The sequence below is a fragment of the Amblyomma maculatum genome, chromosome 3 (genome assembly GCF_055883805.1).
Source record: "Amblyomma maculatum isolate TAMU_Amacu chromosome 3, ASM5588380v1, whole genome shotgun sequence".
Lineage (NCBI taxonomy): Eukaryota > Metazoa > Arthropoda > Arachnida > Ixodida > Ixodidae > Amblyomma > Amblyomma maculatum.
In genome coordinates this window covers 122,922,041-122,949,389 of record NC_139346.1, presented here as the reverse complement: position 1 = coordinate 122,949,389, position 27,349 = coordinate 122,922,041, and the positions used below count along the sequence as shown (strand labels likewise).

Here is a 27,349-nt window from a genome sequence, read left to right as displayed (position 1 = left end):
AAAAGCATTTTTAGATGGCAGTTCTAAAGCAGCAACCAACAAAAAAAAAACATAATAAAGCTACTTAAAGAGAATAATTATAGTCGTGGTCTCGAAAAGTTCGAGGTTTTTACTCGCATAGAATAACTTATGCTTTTCATTCATCATATTGAACGAAAAATACATAATCAGGAGAACTGGATAACAAATATAAACAATACTACACAGGAGTTTGTTCTAGTGTTGAAATCTTATGCAGGAGATCTCTACTGAGAACATGAATGTAAAATTTTAAATTACTCCATAACCAATCTCGTGAGCCCAAACTGAAATAAAAAAAAGGGTAGTAGTGACATTTCATTTTTTGAAAAAAAGCATGGGCGCATTTCTCGCGATGCTTAATTTCATCTTACGCCGAGTTTTTGTTACGGTCGGAAGAGTGCCGCTTTTTTCGCGCTTGCATTGGGAGGCCTAGCCGTACCACGGGAGTGGATACCGGAAAAGGAACTACGATGAAGCTATAGGAGATAGTAGGCACCGCGGTGAGAAGAATCGAATTAATTATGGCCATCATGCGTTGTTAACGCGCACGGTCATTGGATAGCAATCAAATATTTCTAAATTCGCCTTCATCAAACGTAGTCACCGTGAAAAAGGATTTGATTTTTTAATGTCTCGCTTAGACGCCACAACCGCATATCTGCTGTGGGAAGTGAAAGCGTCGGGATTGCTTTGCTATAGTACTAAGACTCGACGGCGATACGTTAATAAGCCAAGTGTGACAACCTAGATTACGGTGCGATAGATGTTAACTACTCTTGATGAACGAAATGAAATGATAACGTATATGTGGCTGGGAAGCATGCGCTCCAGTGTGAGCCGAAAATAACACTGCGTCACTCGCAAAATGTATAATGTCGCGTTTGGCTCTCTTTTCACTAGATGTCTCCATGTGAATTTCGCACATCATTTATAGCTACCCCCGATCCATGATTTTGTAAAAAGGACGAAATCACACACAAAAGAATGCGTAGATTAGCTTCACAACGCGAGGAGGCGATTTTAAGAGTGACTTGTGTGTTTTATCTTTCCAGGACCTCAACGAGCCGACGTACACGCTCGATGTCAACGGAACAGGCACGAAGTGCCGACAAAACAAGTGGAACAACCCTACTTATGTTGTGGGTACGCAAGGTGACGCCACATGCTTGAAATGAATATTTATTTGCAATATACTGCAGCCCGAGGGCCAAGAAGAGTGGACAATATATGGCAACAACCATGGACATAATATCCAGCGCATCACAGCCGAAACAAATAACACCCCATGGAAAGAATTTGACATGCACGCGAAAAACATGGAGACAATATAGTGTAAGAGGGATCGCTTTGAAACAGCATCGTCCTAGAATAAAAAGCGACTGAAGCTATAATGTATATATAAAAATAAATAATACCAGATAATCTGTACATATGCCAGGAGGAACAAACACCGAAAAAAACAACAACGAAGAAATGATCTCAGATGAGAGGAAACACACGTTCGAAATCGGCAGCATCACGCGCAGCAAAGACATGTGCAGACAAACTATTCCATTGAGCGATAGTGCGAGGAAAGAAATACTTTTTAAAGAAGTTCGCACTGGAGAAGTATGGCGTAAGGATGCGGTCTTGGATGGGCCTAGTGTGCCGGGTTATGCGTGGGCATAGGTAATCATGGAGGCTAAAATTGAACTGTTGATGATGAGGTGAGAAAAGAAATTTTGGCCTGGAAACTGCTGTGCTTTTTTTTTTTTTTCAGGAGTGGAATATTGTTTGCGAGCGTGATATATGAGGGTGGAGAATACAGTTTGCACTGTATTTAATTTTACTTGAGCTAAGCAGACCAATAACGTTCTTGCCATCCGTCAAGATACACGCATGAGTGCTAAATTAAGGACAGTCGATTTATATTTTATGCAACAAAAATGACTTGTTTTGGATGTCCTCGGGATATTATATGATTATGTTCGAGCAGTGTACCAGAAGAAGAAACGATCAGAAAGAAGCGAGCAAGCGCTTGTCGCCTTCCTTCTTTCTGTCTGTTGTCCGTCTGGTGTGCTGCTCGCAAGGTAATGACACTCGAACTAGCCCAGTATCGTTGCATTTTGAGCGAGTTGGTTGTTCATTGTGGGTGGAAATTTTGCGCCCGCAAGAGGCAGGACAAGAAAGGGAACACGCTCAGCTCATCTTCTGCATAGTCTGTGAAAGGAAGTAAACAAATATACGATGCAACGTCCAACACTGTCGCATATGTGGGCAGTTTCTCCTTAGTGGATGAAATAAGGACTATGAAATCTTTAGGGAAGCTTTCATGTAAAAACACAAGGTTGAGTTATTTGGTCGCGTTATCTCCTGGCTTATCTACAGATCCCCGTGACTTGTGGGTGTGTTTTGTTTTCAGCGAACAGGTTAGGTCATCTTACCGTAAACTGCCCCATTGCGATTTCGAAGTAACGCTTCAATAATCAAACTGGAACAATCGGTGAAAGCAACCAACGATCCAACCCAAATGAACAATTCGTTGACCGCAAGCAAAGCTGGGTTTGGAAAGAAATCGCAGTTATCGTTGGCTAGCTCGCGCTTGGCGCGGAAAGTAGCCTGCATTAAGTCTGCGTTAATCGTTAAACGCCAGATAGCTGTTCTAATCATATTCCTGCTGGGAAGGATATAGGAAGAATCGCTTGCTGCAGCTGTCAAGGCTGTAAAAATTTCAGCACCGCTAGTAGGCATAGAAATTGCACATGGTACGGACAAGGAGATCCCATGCCAGTCATTTGGCATAGTATTCTTTACGCGGCCCATTCTGTCTCCCGTCTTTGCGTAGCATGCAGGCGAAAGGTGCACCGCAGATTTTTCAGCCATTGGTCAAAATACAAAAAAGTATTGTACAGTTTTCGTTATTGTCACGGATGCGGCGTCTTATGAGAGAAATGCACACGACAGGTGGACATTCAAGAGGAGGACTGTTTGACAACAGCTTATGCGGTGACGTGAACCAGTCTGCTGGGATACACTACATCCTCCACAACCTCTACGGGTATCATCACGCCGAGACGACGTGGAAGTGAGTACGCTGTACACATGCTTCGATTGCTCGATGTTACGCACTTAATAGGCTCATGTAGTTTATTGCACTGAAAGTAACGGAAGAGTGAAGCAGCTAGAAAACTGTGGTTAATTAGAAAACTTCTGCCTTTATGGTGGGGTATACGTTTGTAAATGCTGCCAAACGTTTGAAATTATGTCATTGGCTCTGAACTTTGGTATTTTCTTTCCTATACTCACGTGCATAGATGATCACATGCGCTTTGGTCGCAAGCTATAAATCGATTCTCTATTTGTTATCCACAACAGAGAAAGCAAAATCAGACGATGGAGCTTAAGGGCTGCTGTTACCCACGTTGTTTCCAACGGCGATGAAGGCTTCAGAGCTTAGTATGGGAAAGGAGCGTCATCTAAGTTTTGTGAATTTGGACTTCTTGGAATTGTTCGCTGGTTATTCTAGTCATGGGAATGCCGTAAAGTCAGTATGTCGATTAAAGAGAGAGAATAACCACAGTGCCTTAGTTGGTTTGTGGGGTTTAATGTCCCAAAGAAACGAAGGCTATGAGAGATGACGTTGTGGAGGTCTCCGGAAATTTCGGCCGCCTGGGGTTCTTTAACGTGCACTGACATCGCACAGCCCACAGACGCCTAAGACCGTGCCTTCACGTCCCCGTGAATTCGGCACAGCTGTTCAGTTCACTTCAGTCGCCACCCTGTTCTGCATGGCAAGAAGCTAACGGCTGTATTTATATTGTGACGAGAATATATTGCGGTGGCTATAGTTTCCTGAGAGATCTCACTTATCTGCACTATGTAGCCTGAGGCCGCTCCGCTGCTTTGAGACACATACCCGAATTTCTCCTTACCAGTTTTCTAACGCGAGATGCGGCCATTAGGATGTAAAAACCCCATTCTCTGTTAATTCTCAGGTTTTGTTTCTCCAAACTAGGCACCTAATGATCTTTTGTGTCCTTTTGTGTCGTTCTTCCTGTGATGTTTCATCAGCGCTATAAGAATCAAGATCATGTACCAACTAACCCGTCAAAAAGTCCTAATGATAGAATGCGCGGTTCCCGTAGTATTTTATGTCGCTGAAAAAAGTGGTGGGAACTGTGGATTCTTGCTTTATCTTGTTCATTCTCCGAAAGCGTTATAAACGTTCACCATTTTCATAGGTGTGCATTGTTTAAAATTTTAATATTTTTTAAACAAATGTCAAGCAAGAAAGACATCGAGGCCTTCGATGTGTGTGGCGATTAACGAGAAACTAAAGCCTGGGGTAAATCCAAGTGCGTTATGCGTAAAATCTGTGGTACTAAAGTGTGCCTTCTCCCAGTGAAGGCTCGGCGGCGCTAGTTAGCAGGTTTCGTAGGATCCTTGTATTGAAGTGTTGTTCTGATATCACAGCGTTCGTACTGCAAGTATTTTCGATTCGCGATCGTACTTTGTCCTGTTTTGCAGGAGTCTCACTAGCCTCAACTCGAAGGGAAACAGATCCAGACCGATGCTTTTAACGCGTAGTACATTCTCCGGCTCCGGGTCTTTCGGCGGCCACTGGTTCGAAGAGCCCCAGTGCAGCTGGGACAGCCTGCGAAAGGCCATTATCAAGGCCGTCGAGTTCTCGATGTTTGGAGTTCCGCTGGTAAGGCGTTTATTCTATGTCCTGTCTTCTCCTGAGACATTTATTAGTGGCGCCCAGATCTCATAGAAGCGGGCTGCTCTGCAAACAGGACAAAATAAACGACTGATGCGTTTAGCCTGCGGGAACTGCGTTCTGTTTAGCGGGACCGGAAATAACGGTATGAGGTCCAGATGACACTGCGCTAAGTGCCGCTGATTGCTCTGTGCAGAGAAGTGAACCGATATTGTTCCTAAAAAAGGAAGTCTTCAAGCCAGTGATGCTCTTACAAAGTGACATAAATGGGAATACTGAAGCCTTTCCTTTCTGCAGATCTGTCGGAAGGGGTAATTGCGGCGCTTTCGAATTAGAATGGTTTTAAGGGTGCTAATTAATATCCATCTCACATCACTTTTTACTCTTGTATCATTTAAGGGGTTAAAGTAAGAGCTGATCTACTGTCTTTATAAAGACGCCACCACTTCTCAATGCATTCTAATAAGTGGTGGTAGTCTGCTTTTATTAGATTTTTTACCGCTTTTATCTGTCGTGACACCATATAGTTTCGTATACCTTCGGAGATTAATTAGGCGAACGTCGATGACAGAGGCGGCAAGTTATGGTATGCCATATGGGCACTGCATCACTGAATATTTGACTTTATCCAAAGTTGAAGGAAAGCTTCGAGGGAACAGTATACTTCGCGTTTCACCAAAACATTGACGAAATTGGTGCGTAGTTGGAATCATGAACAATTCGTTTTCACATTACCCTAGAGCCACCCGGAGAGGTTAAAGAGAAGTGCTGCTGGAAGCGCATCGCATGGTGGAAACTACGTCTGAAAGCAGTCAGCACGTCACCGCCTATGATATATTGACAAATTTTATTATGCGAATTTTTATTATCCTCACCTTTCGCATTAATTTTGGAAAGGCTCTTGCCGGCTTTCTTTGCTTCTCAGCCAGAGTGTTAAATATTTTGCGACAGGGCATGGAAGCAGCGCCTAATGAGCAAAATAAAGCGCGATGAAAGGGATGCTTGTCTAGCATTTGCACGCTGAAAAAGAAGTATCCCAAGAGGCATTTGACTCTTGAAGAAGTACTTGTTATCGAGAAAATGCGCGATGCAGATAGTTGCTCCTATGTCCATCACCAAGGCTAGGAAGCCGACTTCACCGCGTTGTCTGATCGCCAAAAAAGAGAGGTTTAATTTAGAGATGCATTCTTCGGTTCTCTCTGAGCCAATAAAAAGTAGACATGTGACGCAGTGCAATGCAGTGTTCTCACGCTGCAGTGGGGTCACACATCTAGGAAAGCTGGTAGGTGTTGGCTTTGACCTACCTGCCCCAGGTCTGCGAAAGAAGAAATTCAGTCTAAACCGGCCGTGAAAAAGGCCACGTTACATCTCCAAGACGTGTTTACGTAATGAGATGTAAGATTGTAGGATTGCACTTAGCTTCGCTTAAGAGCTTAATTCCGTTAGCCGCCCTCCTGCTTCTTTTCTACCTCTTCCCTCTACCTCTTCTCTTGCGTGCTTGCGTGCCTGTATATTTTTATAATTGCATTTATTTCCTTCTTTCTTTCCTTCTCTCTCTCTCTCTTTCTTTCTTTCCTTCTTTCTCGAAGAAGGCCAAACTATCCGAAAGGGGAAATTATGTCGACGTCGGAACCTATTCTGACGTCTCACGGGCAGATCTTGCGGAATCTCGCTTGCAGATCTCACGAACGCGAGATAATTATCATGGACTTTGAAAAGCTTTCACCTCCAAAAAGCGCCATTCAGTGCCTTACCGTGTCATTTGTTTATACAGAAGTGTAAGCTGTCCATTGAGGTACACGGTGGCTCTGCAGTTGTGTGCGCACGCTAAAGCTATAGGCTGATTCAGAGGGATTAAGTACACTTCAAGGTTTTCCTCAAATAGTAGTGTTTCTGAACATTGCTCATATTTATAGGTCGGAGGGTACTGTCACGGTTCCGAAGACTCGGAAGATGCCATCATAGCTTGGCTTCAAGTGTCGGCCCTATTTCCCCTCTCTCTTCGAAAGATACGAGAAGAAGAGGCAGAGGTAAGCTCGTACACAACGCCAAGAAAAAGAAAATAATTTTACATTCATAATGCTCTTGGAGTTACCGCAATATTATAAATAACGTGCAGATAGATTAGAAGCAGCAGAGTATGGCACTCGGTGTTGTACTTTCGCCCCTAAACGCATGGTCCCAATTTTTCGACGCTTCCTCTTTTCGGCCTAAGAGTTCGCCTCCTAACACTTTAGAGCCCTCGCGCATAAACTTGTGTTGCGGAGTCTTTATATTTCGGGAAGAACTGCAATGCCGAATGCGTCCAAGAGGTACTCATTGAGTTGCCCTTCGGACTGGGAAGATATAAGACTGTGCATAAAAACGGAATTGCAGTAAATAGATGTCTTTGTACGGAGGGTTTACAGTGCTTGTACGAAGCCCCCACGATGTGTGAACAACCGCTCACCTTACGCTTTACATGTGGTAGTATAGATGCAATTTCCTGGCTTGAAGCTCAGTGACAGAGCACCATAAAGTCTGGTATGAATGCAAAACAAAATATAAATTTCAACCAAAATTTGAATGCAGTTCCGTTGTGATGGCCAATTTGTGTCGTTTATCTGTCATACGCGAACGTCATCGAGAGGACCGAGCACATGTGAAGTAATGCAAACGATTGTACAAGCTGGGCTGCCAGTGCTAGAATCGCAGTTAAGCTAACTCTTTCATCAGGGAAACGGGATGTCTGCGAGACTCCTGAACGTGTCGACCCTGGCTCTGGCTACAAAGAAGCGTCTGCGTCCGTACCTCTACACTTTGTTCTACGAGGCCAACACCAGGGGAAGCTCCGTTCTGCGCGCCCCGTTTTACGAGTGAGTAGCCCAAGAACTGACAATGGGAGGCGAGTGCCTTGGTTGTTGCACACAGGGGTAGGCTTTAAACGTGGTGGTATGCGTGATGCTGTGTTGGCCGCTGCAAGCATCGTGCAAATTCTGCGACGTGTAAAATTGAAGAGTTATTTCACGGTTTTAATACGTATTTCGTGTTTAAAAAAGCTTCGTGGTAGTAAGATACCATTCAAAGAGAGAAAACCGAATGCATCGAAAGTTAGAAAACATGGTGGAACAGCATGAACATTTCGGACGCCAGCTACTGTGTCACGAGAGCCAGGCAATTACGACACCAGTGTCGCAAAGCTGGTTACAAAGCTCCGAGTTTGGTTTGAATGTTTTTTGACATGCGATTTAAAAAAAGTCGTCGATGGTATGTGTCTCGAAGGTGTCTAAGTTGCATCAAGATTATAGCAGTAAGTAATGGCTGAGAACTAGTATATATCGTACAGTAGTAAATGTATTATAGTGAGTATTGCTGATTTGTTGATGTAAACTGAAATGATAGTAATTGGAACGTGCAAGGTCATGTATGCGTAAGTAGGCGATGAGGGTATAGGCGATGAGGATATACTGTCTCTCTGTACTTTCCGTTCCTTGTCTTAAACCATTATTATAAGAATAGTCACTTCATTTTCATTACGTTTTGCCATGTTTCGTTCATGCTGCTGCATTATTGTGGGCCATTAATTTACTGTGCTGGTTTCTAACTTGCTGTTTCGTTTTTATATATGTGCTCTTTCTGTGCTTCATAATTTTCATGTTATATATGTATATCTTCGCCTTAATGTCACACGTCTTGTTGCTCTGCCATTACTGGGCCTCGGTCATCGCTCAAGCTATCGTTGTAGCTTTTCACCCGAGGCCCATTTCCTGTATATTACTGGAAATAATTTTTCTTCAATAATAATTTCAATTAAGATATAGGAAGAGGCACCGAATTGTAAAGGAGTAAATTTGTGGCAGCGTTAGCCATCGGTATACTAAAAGCTGACATGGTGTGTTGATAACGTCCTAACTCATAGTGAGAGCAATAACAAACATTGGTTATAACAAATCAACGGTCATAGTAAAACATCGGCTACGATGAAACACAAGCCCTAATGAAACAGCAAGTGTAGCAGTTTTGCAATCACCCTTCAGTAATAGATGAAAGTTATAAGAATATAGAGACTGAAGCAGCTTATTGAAGTCAAACGTTTTGTAGACATGGTAGTGTTCCAGTATATTCGCTGTCAGACATCGATGGTAGAACGAGAGGAAAAAGATGAATACCTAAAGTCGAACTGCGCAAGCTAAAGTTTCTACAGTGGGACTTTTGTTCATCTCGGCACCCCGGTCATTACTCGCAGGGTTCTTCTCTCGGACGCAAAATCGTTTATGAACGAAACAAAAGCTTCCCAGCGATGACCACGCTGCCAATGTTGCAATAGGAGGAGTTATCTTCGTCTGCAGACGAAGATAAATCCTCCTATTGCAACATTAACTTGCAAAATGAAGCTTGCCTTCAGCCATTGTGATTTACTGTGAGTGTAATGAACACAGCGATACACCAAATAAAGAGCGCGCGGACAACAATGCATTTACTCCGTATGAACCCCAGTTTTAGAAACTAAATTTTCTCAACGAGCAAGCTTCTATGAGAACTTCTGGCCGACAAAACACTGGCTTCCATTTTCTGAACTTACAGCAGTTGCTACTGCACGTGTCTTCAAGCTCGGTTCAAGCCTATGCACAATCCCTGTCCGAATTAGGCATGCTTGTTCGTTGATGGATGGTTCCAAATTGGGCTTCAAGTAAATTCTAGAGGATACGCTAATTTTTGCACAGCCTCGAATTATATATGACAGTCTTTGATAGTAGGATGCCCGGTTTATAGTTCTGAAATGTCCTCAGGAAGTTGTATAACCGAGCTGTACAATGCTGAAAATGGCAGGTTTGGTTGGCAGTGTTGCATTAGCGAAGTACATCCTTAATCAGCCCGCTTAATTTGCTTTTCAGCCGTCTGGCTTGGCATTAACTGTGTCTCTCAAGCTCCAATATCTCGTCGTCTCTAGAAAATCCAAGCTTCAGGAGGCCGTAACTGCAAATTTGGGTGATTAAAAGGCCAGATAGGAAGCCGATGGACGTTTTTCGAGGGCGCTAGGTGGCACAATAAATGTCAGAAGTGCGCAACTTTCTTCGAACAGATTCCCGGCTGATCCTAATGCGGTGAACGTCAGCTACCAGTTCATGATGGGCGCTGCGGTCCTTGTTTCGCCCAGGGTGGAAAAGGTAAGGCAACAGTTTTTGGGCTTTGGTAACAGTGGCACTTAAAAGAGGTTATGTATTGGCCGTCACCCACCGCAGATGTTAACCTAATCATTTTTGTTCCAGAAAAAAAAAAACAGATACGATAATTAAGGGAACGCCAACATATAGCAGGAAACTGCGATGGTTTTCTTGTGTTGTACGAGGCAACGTTGGCCATCAGCAATTTTTTTTTTTTTTTGTGCTGATAACACCTGTGTCTTAGTCACTCCTATGTATTTCAAGCTTTGTAAAATAAATGCTCTCATTCACTGTTACAGGAGATATAGCAGAATGTCTTAATTTTAAATGCAAGTTTTGGTCAAAATTTCATAAACAACACCAGGCACAGCAACCAGCAAACGCGAAGCACCGCAGGCGGCGCAGAAAATGCCAGGGCGTAACTTTGAACTACCCGATACCCCAAAGAATTAATTAGCGGTTGTTGAATATCGCCTCCTGCCCTCATGCAAGACCCCTATGTTGAGCATTCATTTCAAATCTTCATTTATCTGGTGAGAAGATTTACAAAGCAGGTGCTGGGTAACAATTTAATTAAGGTAAAAATCCTTTCAAGCGAATAAAAATAAATTTTAGGCTTATCAGCGTTGTCGGCAGTGGGACATCCTTATTTTTGTCACTGTGAATGAACACCGTTCTTTTTGTTTTACCAGGGAGGTTCTGGAGTCACTGGTTACCTGCCGGCAGGCCAGTGGTGCGACTTCTACAAAGTAAGCGAGGTGTAACATTTTAACGTCGCTGAAATGTAGCCGAAGAAATCTGCTAATTTATCATCATTGGGCTTACTTCGCTAGAGACGGAGCTAGCCTGCGAGTATGAGCACTATATGGGCGTAAAGCAACGAACCAGTCTTTCAGGCACCCGTGAAGCAAAAAAAGGCGTATAATAATTGACCATTTGGTTAGCCATGGCTTCGCAATTGCTGGATCGTTGATGTGAGAGCGAAGTTTTGGTATACCATTACCGTATTTGCTCTCATAATAGCTAACTTCCGTACTTACCCCATCAAAAAATACTTTCCCTCGTGCGATAAACGAATCCACCTTTTTTTGTGTGTGTGTAGGAATCCGGTGATCGAGGTAACCGCGTCTGCATGCGCCATTTATGCCATTTATGTAAACGTCGAAGCAAGCATACAACTCAATCAAACGCCACGTATCGAATGTCTTATTACTATACCTCCTCTGCGGAATGAACAACCAGTAAGAACGCTCTGGGAGTTCTGGGTATATCTGGGAGGCTGTTTGTGCCGAGACTTAGCGGTTATTGTTGAGAGTTTTCCAGGCGCAAACTATAACAGCGCTTAATTTAGACAACACTTTCTTGCGCTACGTGAGTTACACGTAAGGGGTTTCGGTAAAAGTAGTTGACTGTACGTTAAAGTACAGTAATGCATAAAAGTAGCATGAAAGTTATGCATAAGTGTGCGTTTTGTTTTACTTACAACGTGAGTGGCACCGGGTGCCGTATTTTTACCTCAGCGTAATCCAGTCATACGTTTACCGCTTTATTCTTCTCCTAATATCGTGACCGTCATAGGGAAGACACCGGCAGTACTTGCCGCTCTAAACTTTTGCAGATATAAGATAAAACACTAGGCTAGTAAACTTGTTTTTTCTTCTTTTTATTCAGCACTAACGTGCCTAAAAATAATACCTTAACGTGTACATTTTCTTATGTTGCTACTTTTGTTGTGGAGTTTGACAAAATACGATCATCTCCACTCATGAGCGCCAGCTTAACGAAGCGTGCTGTTCTAACCTCTCTCCTGGTGCAAATTATCTTGGAGAGGCACTGTGGTCTATGCCGATGTGTTGCTGTTTCAAGGTGCCTCATATTGCGCTGGGAGGCGACTGCCGACCAGTGCTTCGCATTGTTTGTGAAACGCTGTCTCAAATACGCCTAATTGCAGGGCGGGGCGACAAACCTGGGGCATGGCGCAAACGTTACGCTGGACGGAACGAATATCCCGATACACATCAGAGGGGGATTCATAGTACCCCTGCTTCACATTTCTGGGGAGGAGAATGTGTAAGTAGAATCTCTAAATGATGTTTATGTGTGAAACCTGTATACGAGCCTTATCAGTGTTAGTTTCTTGGTGTTATGTTTTCATATATGTCGGTGTTCCGCTCGCATTTGGCATTTTTGCGTTGCCGAAAGTAGGAACTCCTATATATCTATGCTTTAGGCACGACGTCGATGAGAATATATCTGGGAGGTCACATTGGGGTTAGGTCTAGAAACTAACAAGAGGTTTGCAGTCACTGACTAAGCCAAGCTAGGGCTTGACTTGATCAGTGATTTAAGCATTTCGTGCACTCATTCATCGGCAAAGAAACTTTTGTGAGGCTTTGTGACATTTTAGTGCCGCAGCACGACTGCCCGCACTCTCGCAAACACCCGATGGTTGTAGCCAATATGACCTTTGACCTTTCCGAGGAAATTAGGATGACCAAAGAAACAAATGTGACTTACTGCGCATCTTCTTTCCTGTAAGTCAACTATAGAAGGCCGGTGAGCTTTGATCCGTTCAACAAAACGCCTTTTTGTTCAATAAGGGGCGCGCGATGTATCGTGTGCAGCAGTGACCCTCAGGCTCTCCTACAAAGTCTGATTCGTAACCAACGTCATCGCTAATGAAAGCATTACTTTAATGAGATCGTATTTGTGAAGCACATGTAATGTGTAGTCTGGAAATTAGATTGCCTGATGAACACAGCAAAATAACGTTTAATAATTGGGACACAGAAAACACAATCCTGTCATGACGTTTTGTTGCTGCATGATATTCCGTGATTAACTGAGTTAAACTGTCTGTATTTATATAATACCTGCACTGAGCCTGAACTTTTTAGCAAGTTAATACCTTTCTCATATTGCTTCTATTATTTTCCGTTCAGATCTTAGTTCTAGGCTTGAAATATCACTACCACGGCATATTACTTTTAAGTTAGAACATTAGACAGCCGCCAAGAGGGGCGTTTAATTGAGGGCCCAAAAGCAAAATGAAGTAGTTTATTTATAACTACGTCAAATAATTGCTGGAGTGAAGATTGCTGGAAAACGTATCAACAACCTTAGATATGCGGATGATACCACTTTAATGGCAGAAAGTGAAGTGGAACTCAAGAGACTTCTGATGCGCGTACAAGAAGAGAGTGAGAAGTTTGGGCTTAAACTGAACATTAAAAAGACGAAGATCATGGCGTCTTGCCCTATCAAGTCCTGGAGCATCAATGGACAAGAAGTGGAAGCTGTGACAGATTTTCTGTTCTTGGGCGCCAAGATTACCTCGGAAGGAGACTGCAGCCATGAAATTAGGAGACGCCTGCTTCTGGGAAAGAGAGCAATGGTTAGCCTTGACCGCCTAGTAAAGAGCAGAGACATTAGTCTGCCAACCAAGATCCGTATAACCCGTGCTATGGTCTTTCCAGTTGTGATGTATGGATGCGAGAGTTGGACTGTGAAAAAGGCTGACCGCCGAAGAATTGACGCGTTTGAATTGTGGTGCTGGCGAAGACTCTTGAGAGTTCCTTGGACTGCCAGAAGATCAAATCAGTCGATATTGTCGACCATAAACCCTGACTGCTCATTGGAGGGTCAAATTCTAAAGTTAAAGCTCAGCTACTTTGGTCATCTGATGAGAAGAGAGGAGTCGCTGGAGAAAGATTTGATGTTGGGAAAGGTTGAGGGTCGCCGGAGAAGGGGTAGGCAGCGAACGCGATGGTTTGATGGCATTCTCGAGGCATTGCAGATGAAGCTATGTGATGTTATGAAGATAGTGAGAGACCGGAAAGCGTGGCCTGACATGGTCCATAGGGTCACGAAGAGTCGGACACGACTGAACGCCTGAACTGAACTGACGTCAAATAATTAAATATAAATTCCTGCCAACGCTGCAAATAAAACAAAAGACACTGTATTAGGCTTCACTTGGTGCAGTGTTCTGCCATTCTTAATAGAGCCGACAACGTAGATTAATCTCGCCTGCTCAGTCGTGTTGTGAAACTGCCTAATGGCCACTGGCGTAGGTGAAAAATGACGATTCCTGAAAAACATTAATTCAGATGGCTTGTTGTTGCGATTAATATCAATAATCAATTCAGGAACTTAAGGTGCTAATGCTCTTTTCTCTTGCAGTCCCACGGAGGCACTGGAGCTATTTGTGTCCCCTGACGAGAAAGGGGAAGCATCAGGATCTCTCTACTGGGACGACGGCATCACTTTTTGTATGTTATTCGCTTTATGCTACGTTTCAGTAATTTAAACTTGGAAACAAGGATAGTTTTAGTATGAAAGCTCCATTTGACCAGACCTAACCGGCACACATTTCCATACGTCGTCAAAATGGCAGGCGCTGCAAAGTTGTGTGTCGCTATTACGATGGGGTGGTGTGACCAGAACCCAGCCTTCTAGGAGCCTTGGATCCCTAGTTAGCCATTTGCCCCTGAGCTATGCATGCGCAGCGTTATTAAAGCGGATTTTTATATCGATGTCGCACGTGGCAACGTGGGCTACATGCACCACAGTCCCACCTCACGAGTGTGCTTCTAGAAGGTGATAGCGTTAAAACAGCGATAAAATCAAGAACGTTTAATCTATCAAGATAAACTGCACCGAAAAGTCTTTCGAGCGGTATTAATCTCAGTCACGTTAAACCTATCGAGTGTTTGACTCAATACCATGGCAGGTCCCGTTCCCCTAAAATCCGGCGCAAGCGTGGCGTTATGGGTGAAAAATCACGAACATGGCTCTGGCAGGTGGTAGCTGGCGGCTGACATAGCCGAGCACTAACTGAACGTATGGTTGCTCGACATTAGGTTTGACAGGAGGTGACAAGTCGGGTACCTCCGTTCATACGGCACGGTGATATCAGAATCAGCTCGGATGCTTACTAGCACTCTGAGTCACACGCTTTACATCAAGTCCACGCAACCACGTTCATACAGCTTTAACCAGCTTTGATCCGTTAACCAGCTTGGTTAAAGCGGGGCTTTATATGGAAGGTGGTAGCCTACGCTGTCGCGCCACACCCTTACTTAAGGGTCCGTCGTAATTTTCGTCCTGACAGTGTTGCGCAGTATCCGTTTTTCAAGTGGGGTGAGCGAACGTTCCTCTGCACAAACTCCACCATAAGGCAGCAAGGCTTTGTCAAAGCGGATGCGGTTAGCAGCTGTCTGTGACGGGTGCTTAACTGACGGCTGAATTCGATACAACTATCTTTTAATAGAGGCGCACGATAAAGTCACCACTAGGCGAGATGTGCGGGCTTCTTCATGATGTCTTTGGAATAATAGGCAATTGGTGATACATTGTTGTCTCTGTTCGTTCTCATGGCCTACATATAAGAAGTTTACTTTTTGAAAACACTGGTCTTTTTTAATCGAATATGTTGTGTTACAGTCAGCGTTTCACTTTAGAAGGTTCATTATTTCTTTTATTTCAGACGATGACATGACCAAGGCACCACAAATACGCATGAACTTCAGTTTGTCAAAGGTATAACATCTAAATATCTAATACACTTCTTAGAGGGCCACTGACTCGGGCCTGGACATTTTAAGCGACAAACCAACTGCTTATTTTGGGGCATCTTAGATAGTATGCCGAAGGCTAGAGCCAAGCGCGTTCAGAAAATCACTACGTATTCAAATCGCACCCATATCGCGCTTCTTTTCGGAAAGCCAAACCTTCTCATTGCCTACGCTGGTACTGTAGCCGCAGAACTAACGCGATCGCAAGAGGGTCACCCACAGGCGCATTTTTCTGGCTGATGTCTGAAGGGTGGGCATAGACTACGCATTTCATCATCCTGTCATTGAGAGCACGTTCTCCTGTCGCCGGTCGATCAGATGTAAGAGGATCCGGGGTGCCCTCTCTCGTTTCTCGCCTCATTGCACGGAGGCATGTGGCCGTACTGGTGCATCCTGGTCCAGTTTTTCGAAGTGGACACTCACGGTGAGGTCCATTTCATTTCGAGCACTATAACGAACTCTGTCATGCCAAAGAACAACTAAATGTGAACTGAAAGTAATGCTAGAACTTGCTCCTAGCACCAGCTTCGCTACAGTGGAGAAACGCACTTCTACATGCGACGGCTAATAGGAAGAAATAGTTTACAAGGCAGGGTCATAACTTGGTCATTTGACATGTACTTCACGAGACTCTACGCCTCGCACCAACATCGAAATCAGGAAGAATATCCCTTTCGAAGTCTAGTCGAGCGAGCAGGACAGTGAGACTGTGGAGGAGGGAATTGTTGGAAAGTAACACACCGAAACAGTTTTATTGTTTTAAATAGTTTTTTCAAGAACTTTTTGCAGAATCGGATTACGGGGGCGGTACCTCCAAGTCATCGGGGTAGAAAATATTTTTTTTTAAATGTAGGGGTCCAGTGGCCTCTCTATTTTCCGGTCCCCTATCTAATTTTATTATTTTGCTAGAGATAGGTGGGGCATCGGTTGTATGCCACAATTAAACGAGCCCGAAAAAATCCAGTTTCATTCGCTGGCTATCTGGGCACCGCTATTTTGAACCTATGGACCAACATATACCCCCAAAATATTGGCTAAGTTTTATAATAGCCTGTACGACAGAACAAGCAATATAATGTCAAAATTGCCGAACACAGTTCTCTTAGTTTTTTCACTTGAGCGAAATATGACCTTTACATGAGGTGTTTCAGAGAAGCCTGGTACCATATTAAAACGAAAATATATTTTACGTTATAAAAACGGCTTCTGCCACACCATGACGGTAAATCAGCAGACAACCAAAAAAAAAAATCAACAGATTCTTAATAAACTGGCTAACACATTCTTAATGCTTTTCTACGTTTACAGCTAAGCGCATGGTTGCATTTAGAGGCTTGTAGCTGGCCATTTGAAACTATCATATTTTCTTAAAATTTCACAAACGCGATTTTCCTCGACACTGTACTTCCAAAACGTTTGGCCACCCCGAGCCAAGAGACGCGCGCTTTGAATCCTCAGCGTCGTCAATTAATGGCGACATTCCTGCCTTTTATTCTGTGGTTTCCGCTCCTTGCTGTTTCAGCTTATGCGGACAGGGATTGTCATTTGACATGGTGCCGTTAACAACGGTACTGGGGCGTTGTTTGGAGTGCATGTTTTGTTTACCCTCACAATTGTTGAACCCAGCGCCAGTAGAAACTGTAATTTCGAAATTAAGAAAAAAAAAACTGATCCATCTTTTACTAGCAGCCGGCTAAAGTCTCCGATTTAGAACGAGGCGCCTGTCATAGTTGTAAAAATATTATTTGGTTAATTAGCTCACTAGTTAACATTGTTGACCTTTCTTCTGCCGCATGCACACAAGTGTTAAAGGGCAACGAAAGTGGTATTCATACCTCCTAATGTATATTTTTTTAATATTAATGGCCTTCTTCGTTGAATCATCCCGTATAATCCACTTAAACTGGAGCCCAGTGTACCAGGTGAAAATTACTTTGTAATGCTATTCCCGACTGCCCAAACTATCTCAAACTCCACCGGTGTCACTAGAAGTTTGCTATTTTGAGCATATTTTTCGACCTATGAACTGAAAGTACGGGAGTTTGATAGTGAACAGCTTTCAGTACTATTTCTCTGCCTGTAGCAATCGCTTTTAGAATTCGCACATTTAGTATTGCATTATCAGAACTAAATCGTTCTGTCGCTGTCCTCTTGCGCAGTCATATATACTTGGACATCGGACTATTTCAAAACATCGCATCATGCGGGAAATGTTCTTGCTCGCATGGAGCCCATTTCAGAATCGAAAATCTTGCTCCTTCTTGTAGCAGTTCATATTTAATATCACAATCAATGTCGGTGTTGCCTGCAATCTCGAAAGAAAAATTACTATAATATCCAAAACCAGGTGATAGGGATTCTCAGGTCACTGGATCGAAAAGCTTCTGTGAGAGATAGTATTGAGTTGTTCGTAGAGTGGAATACCTTAGTAAGCAGTACCGGAAAATACCAGACTGGCATGGCTCGGAACGTCGTTGCAGATGTGCCTATCCCTCTATCAGGGTAGAAAAGGAAGTGGCAACATTTCCATAACGGATATTAACCCTCTGGCTTTTGTTCTTAAACGTCTTTTGGGCATCATTACACGGCAAGTTGAGACCACGTTTATTTGATAGATAGAGAGGAGCAGGGAGGAAAGGGATGTTAACTAAGGTTACGTTTGAGATAGTGCTGTGGTGGTAACTAGCGCCGCCGAGGTGTTGTGTCGGTAACCAGCGGCACGGAGTGGACATCCAGGGGGCGTGCAGAAGGCAGACTGGACGCGGTGTCTCATGCGGTGTCTGTTGTGCCATATTCCATGTGCTTGGGTTAGGGCTAGGGCTGGTTGGACAACCGCCATGCTCACCGCCATGTAGTTGAGGTTAATAAAAGTGTATTAACACCTGTAACATGAACAAGAGCGCTCATACCGTTGCTGGTTCACCTTACAGCAGCGTAGTCATTCAACCTTGACCATGGAGCTCCAAGAGAAAAGCTACCAAGGCCAGCACAAACCTGTCATAAAAGCCGTTACCATTTGCAACACAGCTTCTCCAACATCGGTGGTGCTGGACGGGCAGTCACCAGTAAGGACGTCACATGACCCTCAAGAGCAGGTAGGGCTACCAGCGCATTGCCACTTTTTCAGCTTTTGGTGGTCCTTGTAACAGTAGTGTCAAGAAGGTTCTGCGAAGCTAACCAATACTTGAGCCCATAACGACATTTTGTTTTGTTTTCTAAAATATAGGAAGTATAGTGCATTACCACGAATATTGTTTAGAACTGATGAAGCGTGTCTTTTGTTTTTACAGATTCTGAAGTTGGATGAGCTTGCAACGGACCTTCAAGAACATGTCATTACAATACAATATTAAAAGCGATCAAAGTCAACTCTGTTTTCCAAGCGCAAAAATGATGCAATTGGCACGGTTGAGAAATGATATATGGTGTAATACTAAACAGAAGTTAACTCGTATTAGCCACAGTATATATATTTATTTCAGAAATAAGTCATTGAATTGAGCGATAAGCTTACTTCCGGGTGCGTGGGAGGACAAGAGGCACCGAAGCACGTCAGGCACATGCTGGTATCTAAACATGATACACAAATTTCAAGTATGTACCTAAATATGCTTAGGCGCAGCCCATTATTTAGTATAATTTTATTTTATAACTATGTTCTATATTTTAGTTGTTGTTTTTTTTTTTTTACAATGTTTAGCATAGTCTAAACAGAACCGGCTCACCTAGTCGGTTCTCTGAGGTCAGGATGCCTTTCCGGTATTTGACATTTCATTTGTGGCAACTGCAGGAATATTAGCATAGAATTTCTTAGTCTCACCTGGAGGGAAAGCTGGGGGCTTCGTATCTCCGCCCATCATGGGCGCTCTAAAATCATGATCCGGTATGCTACTTGGTACAGGACAGTCGCATTTTTTAGGGAACGCAGAGTGGCATTACTAAGATGTCTCCTCGTTATCATCATCATCATCTCGAGGCACGAACGTAGAGCGCAAAGGCCATTATAGTGAAGGAGCGAGAGCAGACGGCACCAATAAAAGGTTTTTGTTTTCCGAAATGTCACTAAAAACTTCCTAAAATGATTTAACCACCTTATATATCCTTAAAACATTTTTATATTTTTAAAGTGCTCCTATTAGGCGTGGAATATTGGTTTCCGTGATGCTTAATACTTAGTGAATAGGAGACCCATCGCTTACTTTGGACAAAATTTACACTTACATGCTGTTTCGCTCACTTCTACATTTTATGGTCGCGCTATCGAATGTAGGGACATTGTTTAATATAGAACAACGTTTAGTTCTGCATTTATGGCCAACATCTGTAGTTCTGCTCCCGGTAGGTTTCCGCCCTATGATGCTTTGGGTGTTCATGGCAGCTGAACTGGTAGTGAAGAACCTCCTTGCACGCTCCCATAGATGGCGACACAGCTTTTCCTCCAGGTAAAAGAAACTCTGTGATCTGTAGTAATACAATTATTTCCTGTAATTACAACTTTAGAACTAGACCACAATAATGCAGTACAGAAAAAATGCTCTAGCACTACGGGCAAATACTACAGATCTACAGAAAACTGTCAGGTTTGCCACACAACTGCAGGATATATAGTCGCATTTTTCACGTGGTTTTGTAGCATTATTCGACGGGGTAGTTATAAGTGTCCAGCCATTGCGACTCGTCAAATTCCCGCTGCCCAAAGGATGTGTACAACATGTTGCTCTGACAACACCTATGCCGATTGTACCGGCCCTGATATTTCTGGTGAATGTATCATATAACGCCATCTTCTTCACTAGGCCCCGTCAGATCTATGGCGTCTACTTTTCACAGTGCCGTGCTTTTAACTGTACGATAATAGAGCAGGAACGATTGCTTACGTCAGAAGTCAAGAACACTATTAGGTTAAGCATCACTCCCCGAATTGTATTCTTTAATTAGTTGATTATGCCTGCAAATTGGTTTTTGTTGTTTTAAACTTTATCTGAGAAAGCAATGGAGCCAACGTATTTGCACTCAAATGAATGCAGTGCATAAATAATGCGTGACCAACGCCTTGATCCTCGTGAAGATCAAGGTATAGTGGTCCACTTGCGCCGCACTTGAAATTAAGCAGGGTCCGCGATAACCTTAGAGGGATTAAAATTTTCTGATTTTTGACGTCAATACTTTCAGAGCGTCAGTCATGCGTATGCAGTTATAGATGAATTAATTTTTATATTTCTACGGGGGAAAATACTGATAAGGCGCGTCGATATTCGGCAGCAGTGGAGTGCACCCGTTGCGTGTTTACTAGACGGCGCGCCGCTAGCTTGGTCCACGAGCGCTGTCGCCAAACTCTTGATCGTAAGCGCAAGGAAGTGAGCGTTTGATAGGGTCGCTGTCCCTTTCTACTGTTATATGCAGCGCCTATGAAGGCCTTGTCCCATTTCGAGCGCCAGGTGGCCCCTTCATAATGGCATCAGAACTAGTTGAAGCTGTGTGGAGCTACTATTGCGCCATGCATGTAGTATATTTTGCGGACAGTAATACATTATTTTTCTTGAATTATGAGTAAGATGACATCCGATGATTAAGGTGAGAGTAATGTTTGGTCAAGCCACGGTAGATGCAAGCAATGAATGCGTTTTTTAAGGTTTTCAAAATTTTTTTTTTTTTGGCTTCTCTCCGAGACATTGACCACCCCACTTTTGCTTTGAATTTCAAGTCGTAGAAGAGCTTGCGATAATTAAGAAATAACGGTAAATCAAGCTTCACTTCAGAGCAAAATGAATTTTACTGCTGCATTTGGTGGTACGGTAGCTGTGGAATGGCACGGAATTTTATTAGGGCAAGTCTGAATTTCATGGCATCACAGAGTTGTGTTAGCAATCTTTCAACAGTGTCGCAAGGGCGCATACTATATTGGCAAAAATGTTCATATCACATAGATTGCTAAAATGTGACGATCGTGTGAAGCGAAAAGAGGGTCAGCGAAGAGCGGCTAATTAGGCTCGGGCGCATTGTCGACCTCGACACGTCGCTTTTAAGTGAATATCCTTTTATCACCGATGCCATCCCTCATGTTGCTCAGAAAAGTAGCTTTTACTGCACGTTTCGAACGTGAAGACGCTGTTGGCTACCCGCAGATCTAAAAAAATGATTTCCGGTGTTTAGCACCATTAAGCCAAATAATGACACGGGGTTGGCTTGACTCGGTTTAGCTTGGTGATTTAGCATCGACAGACTGGCACAGACTTCGACAGTCTACTAAAAGCACTGATTGCACGTCGTGCGAATGTAAGTACATATGCTGTCGATTCGAATCTGTGTCGCAAAATTGCATTAGGCCTCACTGGGAATTCGACGTTAACTCGGGAGAGGAAATCGTATGAGACGGCCCTGAACGCTGCATGAAGACCGGTGGACTCTAACGTTTAATACGAAATAAATAAAACTTGTAGCCGCAAGTGGAAGACAGTCAGTTACCCCCACAGGAGTGAATAGCTGGCCAGAGTGTGATAGGTGGAGGGGTCTTGCCGGCTACAGGGGTACCTGCGGTCAATTCCGCCACTCCAAACTCCGCTACGGTGTCACAGTTAATTTGATAAGCAGTGAACGAGACACAATCAAGATGCTTGCGCGGATCTGATGATGTTATGAGTGTCTTCGATTTAAAAACGAGGGTTTAGACTCCTAGAGGTGCACGTTGAAATAGTGGTAATGCAGCAGAGCGGACGCCGTTTTGTGCTGTTCTAAGATTTGGTTGCAGACACCTGCTTGTATCAATGTGAATTCCAAGCGACCGTACATCATTTTTTGGCGTCAATAACGAATACTTTGAGCGGCCAAAGGAACCGTATATTCGTTTATGAACATACAAGCAGGACCACTGAACGATAACTTATCTTTACTTGGTACATCTTTAGCAAGGAAGAATTAAAAAGGCGATGTGAACTTAGACAAAAATCGGACCGTTGGAGCTCATAGAGAGAAAAAGGGTTTGGGGATCGCGCATATTGTGCCTTTTTTGAACACGTAAAAAGACGAGTAGTCTTGCTTCGTCTTCCTGTTCTGAGAGAGCTGAACTGTGCAAAAATGTGAAGGAAGGGTGTACATACTTCATGGCACTATTTTATTTTCGCATGTTCTCTCAAACTTTGAGAGAAACACACCAGTTGTGCTTTGTCGTCAGATGTCCGGATGAAGATAGCGAGACTCACCTCATTAGTGGAGGTTCTCCTTCCGGTGGCGATGTATGGAGACCTGACCACGTTTTATTCGGAGTAAGCCATACTGGTCCCGCATCCCTTGTCCCAGCCTGCGTTCATTGAGAGTGTACAGGATTTCTAAATCCTTTCTGCAACCATTCGCGTTATTTTATTGAACAACTCGGTTTGGAGCAGGAGTGTAGTAAACTGTGACATAAATCAGAATATGACGCAGAGTAATGCTCATTGAATTCAAAAGAGCATGCTTTCCTCTCTTTGTTCCGGACATGATGAAGGGTCCACAATAATGCATGAATTTTAGTCTTGTCTTGGATTGCAGACAGTTGCAATTCACAGTTCTTGAGGCTGGAAAAAGGATATTACAATAACATAATCAGAAATAGGCTGATGCAGGATGCTATAAAAATTCACTATCTGAAGTTGGTTCGAGCTAAGTAAAGCCTTCTAAGCGAAACGTAATAAGCCCTAAACGCCGTACATATTCAAGCAGACACCATTCTGGTGTTAAGGCTGCTTTTAACCTTTTACCCAATATTTTATTTATTCAACATTGTTTCAACAACATTACAGTGTTGAGAGGGATACGTAACCAAAAAGCCAGATTTAAGGCCTGAATAAGGCTACGTACCCTCGCGAGGCAGTTGTGACAGCGAATATGGTAATGTAACGAAAGAGTGAGAGAGGACAAGAAGGCTTAGATTAGACATATCTGGTGGATACTGCAAATAACATTCGTGATATATATATATATATATATATATATATATATATATATATATATATATATATATATATATATATATATATATAGGAGAAAGTAGCAGCAAATACTTATGCAAAACCCTAAATGTTAGAAAAGCAGAAATATGATCCTACAGCGCATTCAAAATTCATCTGTAAATTGCATACAATCCACTCTGCCAGCATTGCATCCATAAATACGCTAGAAGCCAAAGAAACAACGGCACGTTCAAATGCTATGGCACACATCATTCATCAAACACATGAATAATACGAGAATAATACAGGAGTTATACAAGATAAATAATAACAATAGTGTTAGTAAAATGCGTTTGCATTGTAATCATATACAACGTTCTTCGTGCGCTGAGTTTCGCGAAAGCAAGAAACGCAGTAACCTAACTTCGAAATGAAATGAAAGTACGATTGATTTCAGCATTGCTACCGACAAGGAAGTAACTGAAAATGCTGGCCAGGCGTGGTCAGCCTTGCACCGACCGCCATGGGCCTCAAACAGGAAGGTTTGTGCACAGAACCTTTAGCAAACCTTCCTTTACAGTAGAGTGGTTGGCCCCATCGATATAAGGCATATATTGGCTATACCTTTTATTCAGAATTAATTTGTGGGATTCTCTGCCTTACATGAGTTTCTATCACCGTGATTTTGTTGCCTACTGTTTTCGCCAGTCAGCGTTGCATATAAATTTTACTGTGTTAATGGTTGAAAGGTTTTGAGGCTTCCTAAAATCGCCCTTGCAGTACAATGTTTACATAGCCAGGGTTTCTTTGTGATTAAAAAAATCTGGTCGTAAAATACGATGTTTTTTGGGTAAAGGCAATAACACATAAATAAATGGAAGCGTAGCTAATCACAGTAGAACTTCCGATCAATTATTTGCAGAGATGGATGCTCAAGGAGCCGACGACGTGCAGAGCATAGCGCGAAAATTCGCTGTTGTTTAACGAGCGAAATAATTGACTATGGCGACTGCTACGGTGTATCGCCGTCGCTTTCAGCGATAAACTGCTGGTTTTGAATTTACACTGCACAGATGGTTTTCTTTCCCAGGGCGTCGCGATCACGTAGGAAAGGAAAAAATTGTTTTTAAGCAACTGCGCTAAGCCTCAAGTTCGTTGACAATTTTTAGTGCGTAGCACTACTAGCCGGAATCAGTGATTTCGCCGATGTCTGTCCGAAGCCCCACTCACACTCTCTCTCTCTCCCTTCGTAAACTTGAAGTGGAGAAAGAGATGTTGGTGATGTGCGCGTCGTGCGGCTTAGCACTGAGGAGAGGGAGCAGCCGCAGAGTTGCAGCAAAAGCCACTCTCTCTGTCTCTCCGTGAACTTAAAAAAGACAAAGAGAACGTGGCGACGCTCACATCACGCGAAATAACAATGAGGGGGCGAAGCGGCCGTACATATGCACGCAGTGAGAGGGTGGGGCGTGTCACATTTGGGGACGTCACGGCCGTCAGCGGGCAGCGTCGTACAACGGGCTGAGCAGTCGTGTGTCGCTCGCGCGTCCTCAACTTCGACATCTCTCCCCTTGCATCAGTCACTCCTACGGACAGCAAACTTGTATATGCAGTGCTCCCTGGACCTCGGCTTCGAGCCGCTCGCCACGTTGTGAAGTATCTTGTGCTTAATTAACTCCGCGTCTTTACCGGCGCTCGCTTTGTAGCATTTCCCTGCTCTTGGATTACCTTTCTTCGTCCTGGGGACCTTCTTTCACTGCTCAGAATTTGTTATGGCCTAACTCTGGAGCATGTATTGCTCATGCCTTACAATATCCTCAAATCTCCCCCCCCCCCCCCTTATGATCCCACCCTAGACCTTTTAGGCGCAGAGCAGTGCATTCCATAGATATATGCTGTACACTGTGCCTATTTACGTTCATTTGTAATAAGAACCACTGAAGATTGTGTAAGGCATTTCCTCGTGTAAGGAAATGCCCCGCCGAGGTGGTGCAGTGGTAGGACGCCCGACTACTGTGCCGGAGTACCCGGATTCGAACCCGACCTCGGTGGCTGCGTTTCGATGGAGGCGAAACGAAAAGGCGTCCGTGGGCTGTGCGATGTCAGCGCATGTTAAAGATCCCCAGGTGGTCGAAATTACTCCGTAGCCCTCCCCTACGGCTCCTCTTTCTCTCTTTCCAGTTTCATTCCCACCTTCCTCTCTTCCCTTACGGCACGGTTGCGGTGTCCACAGAAAACAAGTGAGACAGTTACCACGCCTTTCCCTTCCTATAAATAAATCATTTTTTTTGTGTAAGGAAAGAAGCTATGCCTGCGATACCTAGCAAATTAGTCTCCACCTGGGAATCGAACCTCCATCCCTTGGATCGCCAGCCGAGAACTTTACCGCTGTGCCACGCCCCAGGATTGCTCTTTATTACAAATCAACTCCACCTTGGGGGACTCCCCTAAATATTTGATCATCACCATTATTACTTCGAGTTACTGATCAATTCGCTCGCTAGCGGAATTGATGGCATTCCAGCTGAGTTGCTTCAAAACCTCAACCATGACGCTGTTAACATTCTGCATACATTATGTCAGAAGATTTGGACAACCCTGGCATGGTATGGTATGGGTATGGTATGATATGATATGGTATGGTATGGTATGGAAATGAAGCGCGAGTAAAATAATGGAATCATGAACAGGGCGAGATTTATTGGAGCGAAGCTATATCGTAGATATTTTCACTGCTCAGACGCATTAACTTCTAAATACTAGCAATCCCAATTTGAATTGCTTACCTAAGCTCTTACAGGTTGGCGTTCTAGCGCTAGCGTTAGTTATTCCGTTCGTTTGTTTTTTGTTGTTCTTTGAAGCTGATATGTATACTCTGTTTGTTAGCAAGATCTTTTACCCTTTTATAATCTCACGCGCTCATGACCTGGGGCGTGGCACAGCGGTAAAGTTCTCGGCTGGCGATCCAAGGGATGGAGGTTCGATTCCCAGGTGGAGACTAATTTGCTAGGTATCGCAGGCATAGCTTGGCGAGGGGGCTGAGCAGCTGGCATTTGCTGTGATGTCACTCGGCCGCGGCATACGGCTTACGTGACTCGGTTGACAATGTCGTCCAAGTAGCATAAACATGTTTTCCATTTTAGTCCACGAAGTACAGTATCGATCATTCTTTCAAATATCGCTGGTGCGTTACAGAGGCAAATACCTATGCACGAAGATGACAAAGAAAAAACCGCTTTCGCAACTTCCGATGGACTTTACGAATTTAATGTTATGCCCTTCCACCTCTGTAACGCACCAGCGATATTTGAAAGAATGATCGATACTGTACTTCGTGGACTAAAATGGAAAACATGTTTATGCTACTTTCCAAATTTCGCGCCAATCGTAGTATCTGCCACTCGCGGAATCCCGCTGTCATCCTCACGTAGACAAGCGGAAATATGAACAGCGTTTCATGACCTGGGGCGTGGCACAGCGGTAAAGTTCTCGGCTGGCGATCCAAGGGATGGAGGTTCGATTCCCAGGTGGAGACTAATTTGCTAGGTATCGCAGGCATAGCTTGGCGAGGGGGCTGAGCAGCTGGCATTTGCTGTGATGTCACTCGGCCGCGGCACTCGTCCACTTCTGCGAATGGTGGTGGTGGTACAAACTTTATTCAGTGAAGGCCAAATAAATTAAAAAAGTAAAATGATGTTGCCGCCGTTCCGTGGGTGGCCTTCCGGCTGCTGGTCGTTTGCTTCGCGTCCCAATGAATGAAGCCGGGCCGTCTGGAACTGCGACGCAGGTTCACCGCGCTCGATGTTCTCAAGTACAACAGTTACAAACGCAGCGGGAACTATTGTGCATGCTTAATGATTATTTGAACAGGCAAACAATCACACACTCTAATCTCTTTTTGATTGGTGATTTCAACGCTGCAGGCATCGATTCGACATCATTTACTTTCTCTGGTCGGGATGCAATCATCTGTGGGGAATTGCT

At 43.7% G+C, this 27,349-nt stretch overlaps 1 protein-coding gene across 1 annotated transcript; it reads left to right on the top strand.

Moving 5' to 3' along the window:
- Window positions 1-841: 841 nt before the first annotated feature.
- Window positions 842-18,827, top strand: LOC146195914 (lysosomal alpha-glucosidase-like). The gene is made up of 13 exons (XM_084596877.1): window positions 842-853; window positions 1,074-1,164; window positions 2,965-3,085; window positions 4,528-4,708; window positions 6,637-6,750; window positions 7,436-7,575; window positions 9,783-9,867; window positions 10,557-10,613; window positions 11,816-11,934; window positions 14,047-14,135; window positions 15,353-15,405; window positions 18,371-18,535; window positions 18,731-18,827. Exons 1-13 carry the CDS (start codon window positions 842-844, stop codon window positions 18,791-18,793), a joined length of 1,290 nt encoding a protein of 429 aa, XP_084453003.1. The 3' UTR covers window positions 18,794-18,827.
- The last annotated feature ends 8,522 nt before the right edge of the window (window positions 18,828-27,349 follow it).